Source organism: Anabas testudineus, chromosome 14 (genome assembly GCF_900324465.2).
Source record: "Anabas testudineus chromosome 14, fAnaTes1.2, whole genome shotgun sequence".
Lineage (NCBI taxonomy): Eukaryota > Metazoa > Chordata > Actinopteri > Anabantiformes > Anabantidae > Anabas > Anabas testudineus.
The window spans coordinates 6,957,280-6,973,983 of record NC_046623.1 but is presented as its reverse complement, the minus strand read 5'-3'; the positions used below and the strand labels follow the sequence as shown (position 1 = coordinate 6,973,983).

Here is a 16,704-nt window from a genome sequence, read left to right as displayed (position 1 = left end):
CTCTTTTTTTTTCTGTTTCTAATGTCTTAAAACTGTGTTGACTTATCTTGTTGTTTGTAAATTTGCTGGTATGACACTTGTAAAATGATTCAGCTTCAGTATTTACAGAGCGAGTGTGTTCTGTTCTGTGTCTCTCCGGGGTCGTTATACCGTCTTCCAGCAGAAAAAGGAGAATAATAACGGTTTACAGCTTTTTCTTCTATTCACACGCTATAACAGTTTCTTTTGACACACCATCACAAAAATATGCTATTCTCTCACTGAGTTGGTTATATGCAGTGACTGGAATAATATGTACAGCTACATTTCTTTTTCTCAAGTTTGAATTCACAATGTAGTTATATGAAATTTGTTATAGCATATATATATATTTCTAAACAACAAAAACAACACTTATAAAAAAGGACCATAAAAATATTGGAGTCCTCTTTGTATTGCCCAAAAATAGGTAATTATGGTTAACAATGAGACATCACAAGAAATAAAACAGCTACTAAGATTTATTACTTAGATACCTTCTTTAAATTTTCCTTAAAATGTAATTTTTTTTTTTCACTGAGTCTTTCTCTGAGCTTCTTTTTTGCGGAAAGACTGAATAGAACATCCCATCATTTCTCCTTTACACTATCTGGTACAAAGATGAAGACAAGACTTCTTAGCGTCTTAGCCATGAGCACCCCCCCACCCCCAACTCCCCCAACCCCCCCCCTACTTCAAACAAAGTCCATTTACACAAAATTACTAGAAGATAAAACAAAATGACACAAAATTAAGGTTAAACTAAAATGATTAATTCTAAAAACTAATTAAAACCAAAGGTAACAGAGGAAGAAAACAGGTGAATGAAATCGATGTGAAACATCATACCAAACCAGGTTGTAAAGTTATAGGAGGTTTGGATTATAGTACAGCAGTTGTTATTTTTCTGAGATGACTAACGTTTTCTTTTCTTCTTCATATGGTTCCAACTTTCGTGCTTTTTGCCTGGGTGATGCTGTAGTGCTTGACGTTGGATTAGCATCACCTGCACACAAAGCCAATTAGAAACTTCGTCCTGTCTTTCCTGGGCCACCAGAAATACTCTGCTGGGTGATAAAGGGGAAAAAGGAACAAATGGCAAAAGCATTAGAAAACATTCATTGAATTTGCTTGATCCTGACCTTAATTACTGTTCTAAGATTAGCTATTTAGTGATCTGTGATCTGAAATCTATGATAATCTGTCAATAACACGACTTGGTTTGGACGCCATGTCAAAACTTACCGTGGCTGTGGGCACAGAATAGAATAGTTTATATATATAATTACAGTTTCTAACTTGGTACATGTATGTTCACATTTTTAAAGTCAATATTAATTCAGCAATCATCTATACTCTCTATGCTGCTGCTTTGGATTCTTACAATTATTGTAATGCTTATCTGAATTAACTGCTAAGCTGGAAATAACCCATTGTACAATATTTAAACATGTATCCACAAAGAAGTTCCACACACATCAAACACTGTATGTACAGTACAGAAATTAGCAGCAAGCAGAGAAAATGTCAACACATTCTGAATGGGTTTTATAGATGAGAGGGGATCTACAGCACAAACAAGATGAAGGACGTTAGCAAAAAGGAAGTGTTGCAGTAGCAAAATAAATATGACATCAGGAAAAATGATGAACATTTACTCTTTGGGAAATATTTCATTATTCAAGCCATTTCGGTTTTACTGCAGTAAAAATGTTTTGGCGTTTAGATTTGTTTTAATCACAGTGGTGAAGAAGTATGATTGCAGTTCTGTCATTTGGCAATCACAGTTTAGGTCACAAAATTATAAGCTGGCATGTGACATACTGTTTTAGGATGGAAACATTTTCCAAATGTTAAGATGTAGAAGCAAAGAAAAACTGCAGAACTGGTAGTACAGTATGTGTGTGTGTGACTTAAGAATAAACTTTTCCTACAGTAAGTCACGCAAACAAGTTGACCAAGATTAAAAAGAAAATGAGTGATGATCTCTTTCTTCTTTTGTTAAGGCATCCCAAACATCATATTGCTCACAGAGTCTTGATCTGTGCTGGGACAAAACCTTCTGTCACACTCACACTTTACTACCAGCTCCGTCATTTTTGAGGGTGATGAATAAACAACGAATGAGGTGATGAACATGTATTAGGAGAGAGAAATGCACAGTAAATAAAATGCAATACCTCTGATGAGATGGCAACCGGCCACCTGTTCAATGGTATCCATTTGTAAAAGCTGTCGCAATCAACGGGCCCTAAAAGTGTACAGTTAGTGCGTTTGTCAGTATGCATTTCAAGGACAGAAAAGTGAGTATCATATCAACTTTTCAGCTAGCATGAATGTGAACTTTCTGATTCAATTTGATCATGTTGAGCAGCAGAGCAGGAGACTATTGTCATCTTCACCGGTCAGACACAACATTCAAACCACTGACAGCAGATGTGAATAACACTGATTATCTCATTGCAGTGGGCTATTTCAGACAGCAAGACCATTCCTCTCTTGAAGTTGATGTGATCAAAGTGTTACAAAGATCTGAGTTACCCTGAACGACCAAATTGTGACTACTACACAACTGTGAGGACATCTCTAAAACTGCAGGTCCTGTGGGGTTGTTCCCAGTCTACCAAAAGTGGGCCAAGGAGGGACAACAGGTAAACCAGTGACAGGGTCATCAGTGCCCAGCAGTCATTGATGTGAATAGGGGAGTTGCTAAAAAATGTAATGCTGGCCATGACCAACAGATGTCAGAACAAAATGCATTGTAGCTTGGTCAATAGCTGCAAACTGGTCAGAGTGCCCTTGCTGACCCTTGTCCACTGTCAACAGCTCCTACAACGGGCACGCGAGCATCAGAACTGGACCATGGAGTAATGGAACAAGATGACCTGGTCTGATGAATTCAGTTTTCTCATGTGGAGAGAAAATGTAACGTGTTTTCTCTCATGTCAATGGCCGGGTGAGTGTGGGTTGTTTACCTAAGAAGAGAAGATACCGTGGCTGAACTGAGAGACACAGCGCTATGGAACTGGTATTTTGCTGCCAAATACCAAATGACAGAGCTGTTTGGTGGCACAGAGGGACCTACACATTACTAAGCATGTGGTTTGAATGCTGTGGCTGATTGTATTATACAGGTTCTTTCTTTATTCCTACAGTGAAGTTAAAGTGTAGCAAAACACACTGGGAAATGACTACGCCAAGTATTACTCATTCAACGCTAAGACACTTCAAACCTCATTCTATCCGGTTACAATGAGCTCACTGAAGAATAATCCAAATTTAATCATGATAGAGATGATAATAATGATAACATACAGAATCCCCATTCATGCTAACATACACAACTGATTGGAAGTGAAGGCATGCAGAGCAGAGGCTCATGAACACTCCTTAGGGAGATCAGAGTGGGTTTGAGTTCTGTTATCAGGACACTGAGCTTTGCTGCTGACAGGTCTGTAAAAATCCTTGGATTTTAACAACAACAGTGAAAAGAGAAGCACTTTCAACAGCGATTATCTGTCTTTATCACCCCAATCAACTAATTGCTGTGTAATTGTCTTGCATTAAAAAAAAAAAAAAACAGCTAAGTTCATTACTGCTTCTTCACAGAGGCTGTTTTGATATTGGCTAAATCGCTGGAGCGTAAACGCAAGGGACAAATCAGTGAATCTGAAGTCATCCATGAGCTTCTGACACATGATGATCTTACGTGTATTCACTTCAACGGCACCCGCAATAAAGAAATGAATTATAAAGCACATTTTAGTTCTGAATCATTTACTATTTTAATGTTCTGAATAGAGAGATCATCTTGCCGAGAGCAGGAAGTCAAAGGGCTGCTGCATCATCTCTCTGCTTTATTGCGCTCGGTTTGATTCACTGGGTAATTTTGAAATGGTGATTTCACACGTGAAAGTATCATAGGCACAATCTGACATTCTATGGGAATCTAAACCTGTGCTAAATGATATGGGTAAAATATGTTATATTCACATATATATGTGCAGTGATCTATCTCATAAAGCAGCCAAACATTTCTATATGTCGTCTGTTGCATTGAAAGACTTGTTTTACATTCTCCAACTCAGCACTAAACTATTGTTATGAACTGTTCAAACAAATGGAAACAAATCGCCTCATTTCCATCTGTAAACTATCTGCTGGTAAATCTGCTTTGAAAATGAGCCAGCCTGGTCTTTCACAACAAATATTTTGCTTCCTACACTGAGACCAACAGATTTTGGCAGATAGCCAGTGGACCTAAAACAATTAATAATAGAAGCTTTGCTTAGGAAGCAGAAAGCCAATGAAATGTTTCTGTTTTTTTTCCAGTTAAACTCAGTTTTTGTTTGGATATCATAAATCAATTACACATATTTGCTCAAATTAAAATGAGCAATTTTCTTTATCATAAGCAATTTGCTCCCAGTGACACAATAGCATACACAAAATGCATGAGTATTGCTGTGTAAGTCTTACATTCACTTCATCTCGCTTAACCGCCACGGATTCCACGTGCAGCACTAATTAATTAATCTCCTGCACGATTTCTCTCAAATAAAGATGCACAAAATGTTGTGCACATTTTGTCCAGAAAAGGACAACTAGAACCACTATTACGGGCATATAAAACAGTAAACATGCCATAAAAACAACGAGTAACTATAAAAATACCACAAACACCTCAAATGAATCTGGAAAATTCAAGTTAATGATGTGGACTATAAAGTTTCGAAAAAGGGCCTTCACCCTGTAGTCTTACAGTGCCTGCTTGAAGTACTAATGGGTTTGTCGTTATTCCACCTCAGTTAAGCCATGCATTAATTAGCTTCTTTCAGAGAGCAGGTGTTATTTTCATTACCTATACCGTGTCACTCAGTTCAGCCATGTAAAACAGTCCAGAGATGCACCAACAAGCCTGGCGCCGAGTCTAAGAGCTTAGCCCTGCCACACCTTGCTAGGGGCCATAAAATTCAGATGGCAACATTTGAGATTAATTATCCATTGAGGTCCAAGGTAGACTGACGTGAGAGAAGCAGACAAATAGCTTGATCGATCATCGTCGTTTTGTGTCAGACCACCTGTCTCGTTCTTGTACTGACAGTGAGATCCTGATGGTTGAGCTTATTCCTCAGAATCACTTGTGCGAGTTGAGACATTTTACTGAAGCTAAGATTATGTTGGGTTTAACAATACTTAAGTGGCGCACTGTTTGTCAGAAACAATGGGTTGAGAGTATTTTTTGCCTCCTTTGTGATTACAGTGTGTAGAACAGGGGGTATTGTTAACAGATTACTGCTCGTCCATTAAATGCAGACAGATTGTCAGACTGAGAACATATTTCTTACTGTTACCTCTATTAGCACTTATAGTCTTACACTTACGAGTAGACATAACAACAGACTGGCAAATTACTGATCAACAAGAGGAAAAGAGCAGCGGCACCTGGACAAGGACACTGGGAGAGACTAAATCTGCTCGGAAGCACTGTCCTAGTGACGGAGCAAACTAAAGCTTTGGGACAGATGGGTTTCTAAAAATAAGGGAAATTTGTTCTGGAAAGGGGACACAGGGTCTGAAGTGAGGTGATTTGTGCAACTGCTGAGGGGAATAAACATTTTCATTTGACACAAATAACATTCAGAGATAAGACAAAGGTTTACCCTGATGTACAACATGTCTATGAGACTCCTGAACTCAGCACATACCTCACTGCAGAGAAACGAATTACATTCTTCAACTGAACAGTTTCTTTGCATTTAGGATGTATGTTAAGAGGCAGGTGGTAGTTAGCTCAGGGGGCCTACAACTAGAAAGCTCTACTCTTTACATAATCACAATCACAAGCAGTGTGTATTGGCTTAGTGTCTAAAAGGCAACTGAGATCAAGGTCAGACACGACAGAAAGTCTGCATTTGATTACTCACTGTGATGCTGGGGCCAAACCCAGAGCCAGGCTGGGGGCTAGCAGCGCTGATGTAGTTGCCCACAGCTGAATCCTGGCTGCTAGGTCCGTACAGGTCAGCCACAGGCCCTGGACTGTTAGCACCTGGGAAACCTCCGGGCCTTGATGGGTTGGTACCTGCATACAAACACAGCAGGAAGCGGTGCAGCTCAGAAACACCCAACGCTAACCAGTGCAATTCTTGCTTTCTATGACTAAAATGAGCACATCTCAATCAAAGAACACATCACTGGATTCACTGGACTCAAAGGACTTGATTTTAGTTCATTTTGCAGATTACAGACAGTTGCTGTTTATAAAAATACATATTAAATTTCATCAAATGACAAAATTGTGCAGGATTTTACTTTAATATCATTTTAAACAAACAAAACTGAGGGTGAATCCAGGATGCTATTTTAAATATTATCTACATGCTGTGTGCAGTATGCATAGGAGTAACATTCACTTTTTAGAATCATGCACAACACAAAAGAAGCACATTGCTAGAAATACTTCCACCATGCTAAGAAACTAGTAAGGTTGCAGTGTAAATGTGGCCATGCATAATATGAAGGAGTACTTTTAAAACAACACTGGCTGTTGAATAAGAATAGTAACACCAGATTATTGTATTGAGAGTTTTAGATTGCACTTGAGCCAGTTTGAAGACTTTTGCTTTTTTTATTTTTTTAAGCAACCATGTGATTTTAGATACAAGGAGAAACCTACTAAAAATAATCTCAATACTTTCAGCTGCATCTTTCAGCTTTTCAGTTAGCTGGAGCAACTTCAGGCATCAAGCAAAAGAGGTATGTGAGACAAGAGACGGAGACATAAGGAGGAAATATGAAAGCTTGACTCGAGTTCATTTGCAGGTCCAAACTCTGGGGGGATAAAAAAGAAATACTGTACATGACTTACCACCCTTGCACTGTGAGAAAGAGCAATACAGACTAATAAAATGTCTTTTGAAAATCCAGATGCCTACTAAAGGCCAATAACACTGGCAATACCAGGACAAAAAAAAAAAAAAAAAGAAAAGAAAGAAAGAAAAATGCTGTGATCTCTTAACAGCAATCTCCTCAGCTATCAGCTTCATATAACCCTCTGCTTCACCCTTATCCACAGACAGACTTTGGAAAAAAAAAAAACTGTACAGTTGCATTAAAAAGAAAAATGATCTGACCACAGAAAATACTAAATCTTGTGCATATATGAGCTCATGAACCCCTGAGAGAAAATCTTTGTAGTATGAAGACAGCACGATTTCAGGATGCACAAGCTGTAAAAACCTAAGTGTCATCGTCATCGTATTTGACGTAAAGCTAGTTTGGACTGGTTAGGTCTATTAGAGGCCTGAAAACATACCTCATATATCTGTGTATAGCACTTTAGTAAACAGGAGTCATCTCACTAAACACACAACTAGTGCAGTTGACATTGCTGTTTAACTAAGGACTTTGCTGTTTAACACTGAGCAGCCACTGCTCTTATCTTGCCTGCCCAGTCCCCAGTAGGCTGGCTTATTATATAATTAAGGATTTTTTTCAGCTCAAATGGAAATCCTCATTTCCTATGACTGGTGATTTTTATTAGAGTGCGGCTCACCCCTCTCTCTGTGAAATGGCCTTTTTCTTCTAAGTGTAAGGCCTGCACTGGTTCTGCATTTAGCTTTGGGAGCAAAACAACTCCAAGTGCAATGTGGGTCAGACTGTTGTTCTGAATAATCTATTTAATGCAGATTAATGTGTTGGTATATATTTCTAAAACGTACAGACTATATTTTTAGTACAGAAATAAATAAGATGCTGAGAGTGACCTGACTAAGACAAATGGAAAGACCTGGATTAATGAATGTCTCACTGTATACAGACCTCTGTCTGCTGTGTTGCTTCCCTCTGTTTCTAAGATTTAATTTACTTAAACATAGTACTGAAGTATAGATACTGGCATTGTGCACACACACACAAAAAATTATCAATGATATTTGTCATCAAACTGCCTTTGGACATTATCTTGTTCTCAGCCTGGGAATCTGCACAGCACAGTCTTCCTTCCTGTGATTCAAGCTGTTTTCAAGAGCAGGTCTGCTCACCACAGCATTTAAACAGTAATGAAGCGATAAATGAAATATGGGTAATCTATGACCTCCAGTTTATTATCATCATAAGGCCTCTAATATACACAAAAAATAAATTACATTTCCTGATAATCAATCATTTATATTTGCTTTTATCTACCTAAAACAAACCAAACCAAAGAAAAATATCTGAATGAACAGTATTATTGGCTCTAAATTTTGTATCATTATGCTCAAGGTTGGCTACAAATATAAATTCTACTCTGTCTGTCTGCAAATCATGTGGACTCACTAAGGATTTTAACTTGTCCTTTGGATAAACCTGTGCATTAGCAACCAAACAAAACTCAAAACAAACAAACAAAAAACAACAAAACATCAACAGAGACCACTGGTGTAACTTAGAGTAGCTGCTGATAAAAAAACACAGGTGGTCCGACTTGTGGCACAAAATCCTTTCTACCCCTCTGTCAGCTATAATGTACTATAAATCACCAGGCTACAGAATCAACATCGACAAAGGCAGCAGAGTGTATATAAGGAATGACTCATTTCCCCCCGCTGTGCAGCTGTGTATGAAATGTAACCCTTCATATGTATTAACAGACCTATAGGAAGTAAACTACAGCAGGCCTTCTTCAGAAATTCAGGTCTTGTCGTTGTATTTCTACAGCTTGCCTTTGTGCTTTTTGTTATTTGCTGTGCTGAAGTCCATATGGAGAGTCTGTAGGAAATGTCAACAGCTGCCTGGGGCAGCTGACCAACACTTTAACCATCAGAGGAAAAGTTGGCCCCACACTTAGATACTTAATTTATCTGTCCAAAAGGATGATGGGATGACCCCTTATGTTTTCAACATTTCTTGCTGCTCCATTGTGAAGTGGACAGCACAAGACTGGAAGCTGTGACAAGATTCATGCCCAGCAGTGACACATTTATTCCCTGTATCTAGCCAGGTGAAGCTCTGAGAACAAATTATGTTTTAGAATATTGACATGAGGAGCTAACTGCTGTGTGGACGCTATCTCAAACAAGCCACATCTACCTAATCCCATGCAGTCTGTCTAAACTAAAAACTAAATGTTCTTACATAATTACAAACTTACACTAAACATCATTTGTACATCATGTCAGTGCAAACCAGCATATAAAACTATGCATCCTGCTCTAAATTAAAACGGCTAATTGTTAACTGTGTCTGCTCTCAAAGAAATAGCATGGATTTATATTTTTATGCCACGCATGCAGTTACTGAAATGTCAACGTGGAGTATATTTTGCCAGTGGGATCTCATCCCTGGCTTTTGAAAGCTATGATTACATAAGGTAGATAAGAGAGCATGAGAAGAAGCTCAGAAGATGAAAATGTGCTTGTTTTGTAATTATGTATTAAGTAATGGCTGTGTTATGTAAAAATGCTGTCTATTAAGTGTTCAGCATTTCGACTGATTTCACACACTAACCACATGAGCAATCATTCTTACGCTTTGAATACTTAAAGGACTCAAAGGAGAAAAAAAAAGACACTCACTCTCACTCTTTTGCTGTTCAAAATTCACATAAACCAGAGCTGTGATAGAGAGGTCAGTGTACTCTCTGATATCATCAGAAGTTATTTTGTTCACATGCAAATGAAGGTTTCCATTCTGTACTGTATGTGTCGGCCCCTTATGTGCAAGCAGGAGCTGGAACATAACTTCATGGAGAAACAGAAAATCTACATAGAAATTTGAAAAAAAGGAGGAGGAGGAAACATGCAATGCTATTCTGTCAGCAAGACATTGAAAATAGTTTTAAGGGGGGGGAGTTTTTCTTTTCTTTCCTTAACAAAAGTAAGAGAAAATGTGAAAACAAAGAAGTTTTTTAGATTATCCGCAATGAAACAATGTCATGAATCAAACTGAAAAGTCCAAAACGTGGATGAGATAGATGCGCATATACAAACCTGGGTTCTTAAATTGATCCGGGCTGTGTAGGTGCTGGAGGGGGGAGTTGCAGGCGGAGGTGGCATGCTCACTGTGCAGCATCTGAGCCGCTTGGGGCCCCAGGGAGCCATAGTCAGCAAAGGAACAGGGCCCCCCCCTCTGGTCACTGGGCGCAGAGTAAAACCCATAATCGGGGAGGCCTGGGAGATACAGTATAGGGTGGGGAGGGGAGGGGAGGGGACTCCATCATTGGGGAAATCAACTTTTTCATTGTCAAAATCAATGTCCAGATTGTTGAGCATAGCTTGGTGGTGTGTTACACCGTTTTGTTTGTTTTATTTTACATCCTTGTGTTTTGTCTGCTTTAAGTGGCCCTCCCTGCCTTCCCTCCCCAGCAGCTCCTGCCATGTGTCCAGGCCCCCTGGCATAGGGTCTGTGTTTGTATACACTAGCTTTACAATTCTCCTTAGGTTTTATCTCTCCCCGAGCTTACTCTCTTTCCTTGACTTGATTCAAATCGACTAACACACAGTGAAATACATCAAAATATAAAGTGGGGCCACAGCTTTGATGTTTTGCATAACTGACCAGTGTCGCCCATGTTTTCTTGCAATCGCTAAAGAATGAGATAAAACTGAAGCATCATTAAAGCACAGGTCAATACATTTCTCATTTCAAACCGACAATGCTTTGTTGAAATACCTGAAGGAAGCTTTTGTCATTTAAATGAAAAGAAACACAAAGCGCACCAATCAATAATTAATTTAAAGCTTTTTTCCCCTCTTACCAATAGCAACAGATGATAAGATTTTTATTTGAATGAGATACAGAGACATTCATGTTTATTGATGATAGGCATTCTGAAGTGCACTAAGTACTCGAAGCACGTCTCAGATTGGCCCCTTCGAACGATTCTCTCTTTGACACAGATGGTGGATTATCAACAGTTTAGAAAATGTCATTCAGCAATAAGTCGTGCTGACATTTATTGCTTGTCCTCTTAATCTGAAACAAGCTGCTCATATAAAGAGTGCAATTAAAAGAAACAGCTCCTTCTCGCACCTCTTTGATAACAGAGTTAATCTACTCGGGAGGGACTGAGATTGGTGACACCAGCTTTTCCATGCTGGGTTTCCCTTGCCGTGCGTGTGTGTTTTTATTATTTATTTGGGTCCTGGAGCGAATAGCCATTCAAAGCCACTTCACCTCTCCCCATTCAGAGTGAGACAGTCCACTTCTGCCAAATGGAATGTAAGCACCAGCCATGTTTCTCTCCGCTGATGCTTTTTAGTACTCTGATCTCACCACTTGTGGGCTGTCTGCCCACTCATCAAATTATAGGCTCCAAATACGGCAGGCTTCCCACGTATGTCACATAATGTCTGACACATTGAACAAAGCTCAAGAAGCAATCATTCCATTTACTTCACTTAGACAAATGTCACTGAAAATTGATTGGCCTTGCTAATGAGGGAAACTGGATCAATGGAATAATTATAATGGGAGGGGAGGGGGGACATTTGACAAAAGCACAAACCATATTATTGGGAATTCACAAGGAGGCCCTACGAAATATAGTTTAGACAGGGAAGATATTTTTATGTGAAATAAGGTTTTACTTTTGAGGAACTAAGATGCATTCACTTTCTACTTTAGATTCACATACTTCACATTACAGATATGTTTAATCGCTGTTGTTGAATCTTTTTTACTGTTCTCGAGAGTAACCAACGAGCAGAAGCAAATGCCTAATTGTTAGCATACCTGGCCAATAAAGGTGATAATTTCAATATAGATTATTTAAACAAGACGACCAGCAATATTTACAAAAAGACAGTAAAGTTCGATTTTATATCAGCAGTTTTAGCCCAAACATGTAAAATAGCAATCCATTAATATTAAAACAAGCTCACTACAGTTTGTAAGATATCTTTTGGCATTGACACTGGGAATCACACTGTGGAACTGCTCAAACAGCTCGAGCAAAGTTTCTGACAACCAATCTCACAGAAGCCCAATTCAAAAATTTGTCAGGAGCAACCAATTTGGGTTAAAATCCACATTTTCCACAGAAAGTGTCATCCTGCCTTTGCTAAACATTCCAATCAAAGTGTCTTAAAGTGTCATTCAAAACAATAACTAATTCCTATGCAAAATAAAGGCAACACTTACAGTCTCATTACAGAAAGAAAGCGAAATAACTTAAAACTGACAAAAGTAAAAATAAATTGAAATGTACTAGAAATTAACTCACGAAAATCAGAAATTGCGTTTCAAACAAAACAAACTAATGAAATTGGCCTGGACAAAAATGATGGATAATAATCTTAAGATTTCATTTTATCCTGCACAGATTTAAGACACCCCTCCATGTTTCACAGTAGGTACAGTGTACACTTTCTTTGTACGCTTCATTTTTGCATCTGTGAACATAGAGCTGATGTAACTTGTCAAAAAGTTCCAGTTTTGTCTCATCTGTCCAAAGGACATTCTCCCAGAAGCTTTGTGGATTGTCAATATGCATTATCTCATTTTTTTTATGATTTGCTTTCAACAGTGGAGTCCTCCTCGGTCACCTTCCATTAACTCCACTTTGGCTCAAACAGTGACTGATGGTGTGATCTGACGCTGATGTACCTTGAACTTGGATTTCACCTCTAATCTCTTTGGAAGTTCTTCTGGGCTCTTTGGTTACCATTCATATTATCTGTCTATTCAATTTGTCATCAATTGTCCATTCATTCATTATTTTTAGCAAATTTTGATTCATTATTATTTTTGTCAGTTTTAAGTTATTTTAGTTTTTCTTTTTTTTTAACAGAAGCGTACCAACAGTTTGTCCATGTCTGTATGTAATTTACTCTTACATCTATTACAACCATCACACCATAGGATGCAGCCAGGTGTTCATGACATTCAGTACACATAGAGTAAAACATACACATACATATCATGTTTTTTTTAGGTTGACTTTCTTAAGCTGACTTTTGTTGTGATTTGGCACTATTTAAATAAGACAGAATTGAATTGAATATCAAGTGGTCTTCAGAGATTTGAGGTAACATTTGACCAGGCAATGTAACTTTGGAAAGTTTGAAACACTATATGCTGCTACACTGTCTCCAGGTGTGGCACGCTCAGTGCAGAGAATGGCTTTGTTTACCAGACGGAGGCAGGTGGAGGAAAGTACAACTCAGACACTCATGCACAAACATGCAGGCACATATTCTCAGAGCGATATATTTTCATCAGTGGCTATCTGATCTGTTATGCAGGATGAGACTGGGTAGAGTGAGCCCACAGCTGCATTAGTATCACCGATCATATCACTGTGCCTCAGACCGTCCCACTATTAATATTCACACAATCTATCCAGAACAATGGGCCTTTCTTGGACTCCTTTTTTTCCACTGGCCACTAATTGGATGTAATTACTCATCTACAAAACAAATGAGCGTGTTGAGGTTGCCTTGGAGACTAGATCAGGGGACCCAGCAGTGCAAATCGTTCACAGGGCTTCATTTATACTGGTAATTATCTCCCCTACCCCCACCCTCTTTCCCTTCTGCCCTCAGTGACCAAAGCTGGCTGCGAGGAGATGGAGGGGAGTGTCTTGGAATCATCTGTTACTGACATCATTGGGGTGGCTCTCTTTAAGTGGATAAATGCCCTGCTCTCGTTCCCACTTTACCAGGTGACTGCCTTTAAGGAGGAATCACAAACCCTGAAAGTCCTGCTGCGCTTTTTCTCACTACATGGAAAATAAAACTAATCACACTGATGATAAAATATAGCGTCATGCTCCCTGCCCTTCTGGGACTTCAGGACGTGAAAAATATTTTCATAAGTTTGCCAGTGGTCTGCACCAAGTTTGTGATTATGTTTCTTTTAAATCCCACGGAAACTCAAGACATTAAGCACGAAATACACACTTAAATAGAGAAAATCCAAATGTTAACAAAACAGTTCCCTCCACAGCATAATCAAAACCTGTGTTCGTAATCATTTTCATGCTGTTAAAGGTTAGATTTGCTAAAATAAATCATATTTGCATGCCCATCATTTAGAAGTGCCACTAATTTGGATTCTGTTATCAACAAAATGCAACTTTTGATCCATTTCTATTTAGTGGATGCTGAAACACACTACAGTCAAAACACAGGGAATTCTGAAATATTAAACTCCATTACCAAACAGTGCAAATAACAAATTTTTTCATGCAGTTAGTCCTGTCTTTCCCTAGCGGCGCCTGTGAGATTCCTTGGTGACCATCAAACCACATCACTGTTCAGAAGATGTCAATAAACCTGACACGCTGCTCCTCAAATTAGATTTGAATTTTAGAGCTACCATAATTAGCTTTTCCATTTTCACCAATGTCATTTAAAAATAGCGTGAAAGAAACCAACAGCTCTTTTGGTGTCTAGCCTTACTTTCACTTTCCATTTGAAATAATCTTTTCTGAATGAACGGCTGAGTAATTAACAGCACTAGACACCCTTTTCAGAGAGCACAGACATTTCATAAATAATACATATTTAATGTCTTGTCATTTTGTGTTCAGAGAAGCTTGGCTAATGAATTTTAACAGATGATTTCTTCTTGCATTTACTCACCCATACTCAGGCCTCTGTTTTTCTACTATTCATTTTATGCCTGCTTTTCCCTTTTCTTGTTGTTCTTTCCAGTAATGGACAAAGTCAACAGAGATATTGATTTATATTTACCTTCAACTTTGGTTGGGGAATCATTGTGGTAAGTAACACAGGAAGAGGTTTAATGAGTAAAACAACATGCAACAATGTAGTAAATCAGTTCACACCAATTTGTTGAAAGGAAGCCCACAGAGGCAACACAAAATGATTTTAACGTGGATTTTGCCCTGTGTGGTCTAGCTGGGACTGAGAAAGGGCACTCAGTTATCGACAGTCGACACAGATTATCCTATCGTGAGCAGGTTCAGAGCTGACAGCCCTGGCCTTTTGGCTGAACACATTTTTTCAAACATGTCTGGTCAGGCTTATGTGGTCTGAAGAAATCTAAGACTCACTATGACTGAAATCTGAGCGTGATACTGGCTACAGTACTAATGGTCATTTAGAAAACACTAAATGGATGAGGTATTAGCTTCTCCAGAAAAATGTAAACAAACTGACAAAATGACATTTGAAAGCATTTATCTCATAAATCTCACCAAAATGATGAAGAGAGATATGCAGGAAATCATGCAATTTCCATGTTGCATACGCAGTTGTTTTACAAAGATGTTCAATGTAATGTTCTCAATAATGTCTTTTAAAAATAAATGGATTGGTGTATTCTATATTTCATAAGTGAATCTAAAAGCCCGACTACAAAACACCCTGCTCCCATTATGCTGTCAGTAAGTTTTCTTGGGAGAGTGTGTTATGTATGCAGCCCCTGGAGGGCAGAGTGGTGATGTCCCTGAAGGCCTGTGCCTGTAACCTCCAAGCATCTGCTACCCACAGCTGTGAGAGCCACTGCTTCGTGGTGGAGGCGCAAAGGGACACTTTGCCCTGATGTGTCACATCTTTCCCTGGGCCTTAGACAAAAACCCAAGCAGGATGAGCTTGGCATGCCTGCTCATGTTATTTTGCACCAAATACATGTAAAGCACTTCTGGCCTCAGAGCTGTGCTCTGCAGATTAGCATCTGGGACAAATGGACCTGAGCTCACTAAGAGCCAGATTGATTAAGCTCAGTGCACACAGCCAATCCTGGGCTCCTCTCCGGCACAGCCGAAGATCACAGAGCTTGTTGGGAGGAAATTGATAATGATCTTAATTTGGAAACGTCTGTCACATGAGTTTTGTTCTTTTCATTGGTGAAAAAAAGAGATAGGGAAAGAAATGAGATGAGTAAAAGAGAGAACAAAAGAAAGAGCAACAACTGACTGAGGGAAGGAATGTTAGGACCAGAGTCCCAAGAAAGTGGATCTGGATACTTCTGAAATTTGTACTGTGCACAACACTGATCAAAGCAATTTCAATTCTGAACACCTGAGTCAAACCAGACGTACTGTAAATAGAAAGTACCCAGACCTCTAAATGCAGCTGAACAGGGATTTGCATACACTGCAGGTAAGCTGAGACTGACATTTGAGCTTCCCAAAAAGCTCTGAGGGATTCTGGAAAACACTCAACAAGGGTAGACTGGGACCTGTGAAGCTCCCTGGACTGTCAGAACCATCTGCATCACTTGCATTTTTTTCAGTTTTTATCTGACAATGCTATAGCACAGGAGATTTCAGCGAGGTCTATTTAAATTGAAGAAAACATAACTAGTAGTCTTTTAAAAGATGAGTAAATGAGTGATATTTTCTATCCATTACACAAGCTGGACATTCGTTAAATGTCCGCATATTGATTGTAATTCAATTTAATTTAATTTAAACTATCTATCAATCTCTGCTAAAACAACAACTGTGTCCAGTTCAGATGTGCAGATTTAGAGTATAGTATAGTATACTTGTCCAAAATGCAGCCCAGGTGCTGGTGCACGCATTATTAATCTGCAAATTAGCAATTTCCTCCTTGCTGGCCTAATTATATAGATGTTCAGTCCCTCTGACTGATATCATGTGATTGCCCTTTGCATCCTTCACTGGCACTCTGTCATAGTTCAAGTCAGGTTCAAAAGCCTACAAAGCCAAGTATGGACTGGCACCTCCAGGCGATGGTAAACTGTACACTAGTCAGATCTAGTTGCCTGAAG

General features: G+C 38.9%; 1 protein-coding gene across 6 annotated transcripts in view; it reads right to left on the bottom strand.

Moving 5' to 3' along the window:
* Nucleotides 1-712: 712 nt before the first annotated feature.
* Nucleotides 713-16,704, bottom strand: part of LOC113170032 (RNA-binding protein Musashi homolog 2) — a 197,017-nt gene continuing 181,025 nt past the window's right edge. For 3 of the 6 annotated variants that reach the window (XM_026371894.1, XM_026371895.1, XM_026371896.1), the window contains 3 exons: nucleotides 5,946-6,100; nucleotides 2,199-2,269; nucleotides 713-1,085 (listed from right to left, as the gene is read on the bottom strand). In XM_026371894.1, coding sequence (XP_026227679.1) covers nucleotides 2,228-2,269; nucleotides 5,946-6,100 — 197 coding nt within the window. In that variant the 3' untranslated portion in view covers nucleotides 713-1,085; nucleotides 2,199-2,227. Of the gene's footprint in view, nucleotides 1,086-2,198; nucleotides 2,270-5,945; nucleotides 6,101-9,989; nucleotides 10,170-16,704 lie in introns of all 6 variants that reach the window. The other 3 variants (XM_026371891.1, XM_026371893.1, XM_026371892.1) reach the window with 2 other exon arrangements.